This window comes from Gracilinanus agilis, chromosome 1 (assembly GCF_016433145.1).
Source record: "Gracilinanus agilis isolate LMUSP501 chromosome 1, AgileGrace, whole genome shotgun sequence".
Taxonomy (NCBI): domain Eukaryota; kingdom Metazoa; phylum Chordata; class Mammalia; order Didelphimorphia; family Didelphidae; genus Gracilinanus; species Gracilinanus agilis.
In genome coordinates, this window is record NC_058130.1 from 471361491 (window position 1) to 471369564 (window position 8074).

At 35.6% G+C, this 8074-nt stretch overlaps 1 protein-coding gene across 1 annotated transcript; it reads right to left on the bottom strand.

Moving 5' to 3' along the window:
- Window positions 1–1943: 1943 nt before the first annotated feature.
- Window positions 1944–4021, bottom strand: LOC123231624 (importin subunit alpha-1-like). Its single transcript, XM_044657904.1, has 2 exons — window positions 3827–4021; window positions 1944–3682 (listed from the first exon to the last, which is right to left on the bottom strand). The coding sequence occupies exons 1-2, from the start codon at window positions 3899–3901 to the stop codon at window positions 2171–2173; spliced, it is 1587 nt and encodes a 528-aa protein (XP_044513839.1). The 5' UTR covers window positions 3902–4021; the 3' UTR covers window positions 1944–2170.
- Between the last annotated feature and the right edge of the window lie 4053 nt (window positions 4022–8074).

Consider the following 8074-nt stretch of genomic DNA (forward strand, 5'->3'; position numbering starts at 1 on the left):
AGAAATTATTTTCATGCCACAGACATTATTTTGAAAACAAGGTGAGCTTTTTGCTGATTAAAAACCTCAATTTTTCTCTGGAATCAATTTCTTAACTTTGCAATATGTTGTATATGCACTTTTAAAACTTCATTTCAACCTGTGAAGTTTCATATTATCTAGAGCTAAAGAATTCATACAGGGCAAACATTCCCTCCCGCTTCATTAATAATATCATTATTATTTTAGCGAGAAACCTAGTCAATTTAAACTTTTTTTACTTTGTGTGCTGTATTTCTGCAAATTTCCAATGTGATTAAATATTCTAAAGATAAGCAAACTTCAGAGGAAGTGCTGGCAGAACTCTCCTAGACATTAAACAACTACTTTTGTTATCCCCATTTGTAAATGTCTGCTCTTTTAAGAATAGGAAGTGAAAGGCATGCAAGTTGAAGGGACAAGATGTGACAGCAAGAGAGAAGTGCCTGGAAAAGAAAAGAACTTGGAGTTGGGATTTATAATTTTTTTCTGTGTCTGGGAACCTTTTGACAGTCTCATGAAATTTATAGACCCCTTCTCAGGAGAATGTTTTTTTTTCCTTTATTTTTTAGTTCATCATTAAAGAAAGTGCTAGATTTCATCCAGAGGTGAGCCAAAATTAAGGTATTTTTTCCCACCTCACTACATGAACCTTGAAATAGAGTGAGAGATAAATAAACTCAAACTCTAGGAAACTTGAACTTGAATGGCACAGCCTGGGATTGGGAGCAGAAGAGGCCAGATAGAGAATAGGGGAAAAGAGGGCCACTCTCCACCTCTGGCTTTGCCATCTTCATCTTTGCTTCATAAATCAGCTAGTCACAGTGGGAAGCAGCTGATGACACCACTGACAGGACATCAAAAGCATTGGCTAAAGGAGCATCAAAAGATCAGGTCCTGGAACTGATCCCATACCCTGTGCTGTGAGAAGGAGGAAACTAAGTCCTAGATAAAAGGAAAATTGTTTTTGATTGCTTTTATATTATTGATTATAAGCCAAATGATAACATATAATCCTTTAGGTAGGTAACTGTAACTATAATTTTTAGAAAAAGCTAGCCCCAGTTAGTAAATGAAAAGTGTATAAGATATTAATAATAATTATAGAGCATTAGCCACAGAAAGGATATAGTTTGGTATATTAGAATATTATAGTAACTAAGTATATTGAGAGCTTCTATTGGAGGACCGTGTAGTTATCTAGGGAAGCTGAAACCCATGTAAAAGGAACTGTGCTCATTTGGAATGGTGAGTGCACATCTGACCTGATGAGATCATAGGAAAAAAACAACAACAAAAAACCTTGGCATGTCCAGGTGTTGTCTGAGCCTTTGAAAATTTATGCCAATTACATGGTCCCTAGAATATTGGAGCCAAGAAAGGTTACTTTGGCCTAATCCCTCCCATAAAGTAGTATGATAATTCTGGAGAATTAATTACATTTTTTGGTCTTAACCTTGTATTGGAACTTATGACTTCATATCAGATGTTCCAAATGCTTATTACCATTTCTCTCTCTATATATAATATATACATATATATGTGTGTAGACAAAAACACTCCAGCATTTTCCCATAATACTATACATTTTCTGCCTTGTTAATGACTCATGCTAATTAACTGTCAAAAACCTATAAAGCACCTTGCTGAATATCTAAGGGGGATCTTTTCCACAGGCTGGATGTGGTAAGACCTACAGCATTAATTTCTACAATTAAAGTTTGGATCTTCAGCTCAGAAATAATGGGCCAGAGATTTCCTTATATCTTCCACAGATTTACAGTTCCTGATTATTTACCTAATGCTGGGATTTATTTGATTTCATGAATCAAATATCATCTGATAATTATGTTTTATTGGCCATTGTTGTCCATAATCTTTTTTTTTTTTTTTTTTTTTTTTTTTTTTTTTTTTTTGTGGAATTAAGTTTTTATTTACAGGACACTGCAAGACAGGAAATTCCACATAGAAATGAGAACCCTAATGAGGATAGAGGTTTCATACAGTATATACACAGGTCAAACTGTTCAAGTATGCTTTAGTGCTACATTAAAAGTCACATTTAAAAAAAAGATCTTAGTGGAGAGACAGTAAGACAAAATTATACCAAGAACAACAAGGCATAAAAGACTTGAAAGTTTGACTGTAAAATCTAAAAGTTAAAGGTCCCAGGTGCGCCATCTTGAATCTGGAAAGTATAGCCATCAGAGGTAGATTCTGGTACAACATTTTGATCTTCTTCCTCTGCAGAGAAATACTTTTCAATTAAGCCTGAAGAAGCCTTATATACCATTTCATTTTCATGGGACTGGAGTGCTTCAATTCTGTCTAGTCCTCCACATTCTTCAATTAGAATACACAGTTTTTCAGTTTCATTTAATTTTTCAGCAGCCAGAAAAATATTTGAAATTGCATCCAAAATAACCAGGACAATTTTGCTGTCTTTTGCAGATAAGAGGTTGATTAAGGGTTCCAGAATTCCATTTTGAACAAGATATACAATCTGTTCAATTGTTCCACCACTTGTGTAGTTTGTGACAGCCCATACAGCTTCTTTCTGTGACTTAAAGTCTCCCTTTGACAGAATTCCAACCAAGTAGGGAACTAATCCATGATTCACAACTTGCTGTATTTGGTCCTGACGGCCAGCCGTGATGTTTGACATGGTCCATGCAGCCTCCTTCTGGATATTGGTTTTGGGGTGAGTAAGCAGGCTAGGAAAGACAGCAAGAGCTCCTGAATCTATTACAATCTGAGTTTGTTCATCTGTCCCAGTGACAATATTTCCTATAGCCCGTAGGGAAGGAGTCACAATTGGCAGTTCACCAGATCCTAGAAGTTTCACTAACTGTGGGACAACTCCAGTTTTCACAACCACTTCAATCCTGTCATTTGAGCCATCTGTAAGGTAGGAAATGGCCCAACAGGTATCTGCCAGAACTTCTGGATCATCATGATGCAAAAGACGAACTAATGTAGGAAGAATTTGCTCGATAGCTTCTATTGGGGGAGCAGGATTCTTGTTACGACAAAGATTTGAAAGTGTCCAAGTAAGATTTCTTAAGTAACCACATGCTAATGATGATATATCAGGAACTGCAAGCAGAGCTAGAAGGGGGTCTATTGCACCATATTTGATAACCAAGTCTCTATAGGCTGAACCATCACCTGCAATATTTCCCAGAGCCCATACTGCCTGTTCACTGATGTGAGCCTGGGGAGAGGCCAATAGGGCAATGAACGCAGGTATAGCTCCTCCATCTACCACAGCCTTGGTTTGGTCTGATGTCCCAGAAGCAATGTTAGTAAGTGCCCAAGCAGATTCAAATTGAATAGGATTACAGTCTGTCCTACCCAAGAAGCCTACAAGCTTTGGAATCATAACAGCCTCAATTATTTGATCTATGGGAGGCTGTTTTTCCCTAGAAAGGAGTTTCCTAGCAGCTTGGGTAGCTTGAAGTTGAACTTCTAGATTATTACTATTTATGCCTTTGACAATTTCTTCAACAGACCAAAGTGCAGAGCCCTGGTTATTTCTGTTTTCTTGCAGCGGAGAAGTAGCATCATCAGGAAAAGTGCTGACATTTCTTCTTTTCAGCATCTGGTCATCTTTCTTAGCTTTCCTCAGTTCTACATTGACTTCAATACGCCGGCGCCTCATTTCCTTGAGGAAAAATAAAATCTAAGTTTTTTTCCTCTCTTTAAATCCACAACTATCCTCTTAATTTCTAGTCTAAGACAAATTCTCTCCAGCACCCTCCCCCTTTACAAAATTATCTAGAAAAATAACAAGATGAAGGCTACTCACAGTGCTGTCTTTCCCTTTGTTCTTAAACCTATTAAGGCGGGCAGCTGGTGAATTAGCATTTTCATTGGTGGACATGGTTGTGTTCAACACTGGGAGAAAGGCAAGGAAGGAAGTTGCAGGAAGTCGCCGGGCCCCGGAGGGGTAACGGGAGGAGGTTGCAGCTGCGTCACGGTTTGACTAGCAGCAGCCACTACAGCTCAGCCCCGAAAGCCGTGTTGTCCATAATCTTTTGACTACTAATTATTTTTATAGTAGAGCTAGCCTTCAAAGCCACACAATTTACTGGAGTATATAGAAAATATAATGTCAATATGTTCTTATTTGTTAATTATCTGTTTTGAAGCACATTTTATTTTAAGTGGATATATGTAGGTGGCTCAGTGGATAGAATACTGAATTTAGAGTAAGAAAGATTCATCTTCTTGAATTCACATCTGACTTCAGTCACTTAATAGCTGTGTGATCCCAGGAAAGTCACTTAACTTTGTCTCAGTTTCCTCATCAGAAAATTGAACTGGAGAAGAAAATAGCCAACTGTTATCTTTGTCAAAACAACCCCAAAATGGGGTCACAGAGCGTCAGACGTGGATGAAATGACTAAACAGCAAAAACAACTATTTTTAGTATCCCCATGACTTTGACAAAATTGATAAGGAGAACATGATGAAATTGTTTATTTCATATGTTAATTTACTGGTGAGTCATTTTAAGGCTTTATATTATATCAAGCTTTATTGTATTGAGTATTAGTGGTTCAAAGCAATGGAAAAATTCCTTGGCTGATTTTCATAGGCTATAACCAGAATTCTTGTAGAAGGAATCTTTCAACTATGCAGATTGATAGCAAGATAAACAGTTGGTGTTGCCCTCTTCCTGTAGCTGAGTAAATTTTTCAGTCGTAGCCTTGAGTTATTTGCACAATGTATTTAATCTTATAGTTCCGTATTAGGTCAGTTAATTGCATAAAAAGAAGTAACACATTTTTTGCCATTATTATTGTACTAAAATTGGTCACTTAAAGATCTAGAAGGATATAGTTTCCATAGGGAATTGCCAGTTTGAACATTTTTTTTTACTTCTAATGTAAATGATGCAAATATTTGCTTTTCTAAAATTTATCACACCAAAATAAAATTAAAAAAAAATGAAATATAAAGTCACATAAACAACTTTAAAGTAGATTGTCTTCATGAATCTTGAAAAAACAAAAGATGAGTTTTATTAGGCAATTAATTTGTTAACCAGAAAGCAAATAATAACAGGTTATTAATTGATTATTTGAGTCACAATAGGAGTATAAAAACAAAGTCTAAATCAATTAGTATCACTGGAAGAAGAAGTGATATGATTTGGCCCCTGTTGCATTACATACTTGATGTAACTTCCCCCTTTTTATTGCATGCTTTCTGGTTGAGAACAAACAGTGGTTTGTGCTGCAATATGTAAATAATATGAAAAAATACATAAATATACGTGTTCTACTTCCAACTGTTCACACAGCATATCTTGGGGAGAGTTAGATATCTGTTGTGAAAAATAATTGATTGAAGTAATAAATAAAATGAATAATTCTTTAGGTTAAAAAAATTCTACAGCTGAGGTCTGTAAAAAACACAAACCAGGAACAGATAGCAATCAGTGTTGAATAATTTTTGAAGTATTTGATCGGCAAGAGTAAGGCAGAAAATCAAAATTGTAATAAAGGCATAGCATAGGAGAACCTTAAAATCCATAAGAGTTTTAAATCAATAGATAGTGCTCCTGGGGACCTTTTTGATTACTTTAGAAAAAAATTATTATACTGCCCTGGCCAATTTGTCTTAGAAGGCCTTTAGGGGCTAAATTCTGGGCAAACAAACAAATAGTGGTTTGGGCATTATTAAGCATGCCTGGAGAGACATTCAGAAAGCAGGATAAGCTAAATTTTTTACAATTTAATTTCAACTGTAACTTTTTCTTTTTTTCTTTTTTTACTTTCTTTTTTTAATTTTAATTTTAATTTTGAATATTTTCCCATAGTTACATGTTTCATGTTCTTTCCGTCTCCCCCAGGCCCCTCCCCCTCCCCCCGTAGGCAATACACAATTCCACTGGGTTTTACTAGCATCATTGATTAAGACCTAATTCCATATTATCGATAGTTGGACTAGACTTATTGTTTAGTGTCTACATCCCCAGTAATATCCCCATCAGCTCATGTGTTGAAGCAGTTATTTTTCTTCTGTATTTCTACTCCCATAGTTCTTTCTCTGGTTGTAGATAGTTTTCTTTCTCATAAGTCCCTCAGCCTTGCTCTGGATCCTTGCATTGCTGCTAGTAGAGAAGTCTGTTATGTTCGATTGTACCACAGAGTATCAGCCTCTGTGTACAATGTTCTCCTGGTTCTGCTCCTTTCACTCTGCATCAATTCCTGGAGGTCATTCAAGTTCACATGGAATTCCTTCATTTCATTATTCCTTTGAGCACAATAGTATTCCATCACCAGCAGATACTATAATTTGTTCAACCAATCCCCAATCGAAGGACATTCCCTCATTTTCCAATTTTTTACCACCACAAGACATTTTCATGAATATCTGAAAAAATAAATTAAAACATAAGTTGCATGAGGCCAAATGAACCTTAAATATTATTATTATATGAATCCTTTCCCTAAAGCATAAATGTGATAAATATTTATTAAGTACCTATTATGTGCAAGGCACTATGATAGACTTGGTTGATAAAAATACCCTTGATAAGTGATCATATGATCTCTTTTCAGATATCTAAGACAGGAAATGACTATCTTTGAAGAAAGCCCACACAATTTTGGGACTGTTCATATCCTTAAAAATTCTTCCATTAGATTGTGACAAATACTTGATTTCCTGAAACTTTTGCCAAGTTTGTCCTTTTGTCCTCTGTCCTTTTATTGAACTGGAAATAGAGGAATAATTTTGAGATAGCACAGCTAGCATTTTCTGTGAACTACTATAGAGCTTGACATATTTCAAGTCTATTTGTAGCCTGCAATCATAATATTATATATTTCTTTCTGCTTATCCATACATTTCTCTCTCTCTCTTTCTCTCTCTCCCTCATATCTATCCATTCATCCATTCATGGCATTAGTATCTTGGAAGCTGAACCCCACAGCAAAACGACACAATTTTGGGCAAGAAAGAATTATTTAATGAAATTCAAGGTAGGCAAATTATAAGCAAAATTCTAATGAATCTAAATTGTGATAATGACAACTTTATAAACAAATAATAGTATAATATATAGTATTATATGTCTAATAGTAATATTATGTAATAGTAACATAAGGGTGGTATTTGTTAGTCTCATATTGTCCTTGAGGATATTTCTATTATGGGAGAAACATGCAACTCTATTAAATGACTCATATAATGAAAATAGACTCTAATTCTAAAGCATAAGGTATACAATTATTTCTAAGAGGAAACAGGCTATAGTCTTCCTGGGTCCAAATGATGCCTAAATTCTCAGCACAACAAAACTGTTGACTATTCTTTGCCTTCTAGAAAAGCATTTTCTATCCACTTCTGCCCACAAAGCAGTTGAGGAGTCATGATGTTCCCTACTATTGATTGCTATATAAAAGAAGAAAGGTAGGATAAAGCCAAACAAACATTCTGTGCTTTAACTGAAGGAAAAAGAGAGATTAATTAAAAGAAAGACCTGAGAAGACCTGGGTTATGAAGCCCATATACCTGTGTTGGTCAAGTCATAGTACATATTCCAATTTTATGTTCTTTCTTGCTAGAATCCAAGTCTGCTCCTCAGCTCCTCTTGCATGGCTAGGGAAGTTGGTTTTATTGTCTACATTCCACACCCTGCCAGAACTGAAAGTCTATGGAAGCAATGACTTTATACCCAAACTAGCTATCAATTTCAAATAGAAAATGTTCTGCCCCATCATTAAACAGAAAGTTGCCTCTATTCAGTCTACATGATTCATTGGGGCCCACGGCTTTAAACCAAAATAATACTTTACTATTCATAAAAGAAAACTTCTCTTGATCATAGGATCATAGATTTTAACTTGCAAGAGAACTCAAAGGTAATCAAGACCAACCCTTCCCCCACTTTTTTTATGCCACTCATCTGCTGAGGACTTAAAAAAAAGCCAAATGAGGGTTATTTCAGATGGGGATTACTCTACACCTATTCCTCAATATCTCACCTCCAATTCCAAGTACCTAGATACTAATTAAAAGACAGTTATTAACCATATTATTG

What these genes read in the sequence shown, in the direction of transcription:
- LOC123231624 (XM_044657904.1), bottom strand. Translation starts at nt 3,901, where the DNA reads ATGTCCACCAATGAAAATGCTAATTCACCAGCTGCCCGCCTTAATAGG. An exon ending in ACAAAGGGAAAGACAGCACT is followed by an intron (nt 3,683 to 3,826) that starts GTGAGTAGCCTT and finishes TTTTTCCTCAAG; the next exon opens with GAAATGAGGCGCCGGCGTAT.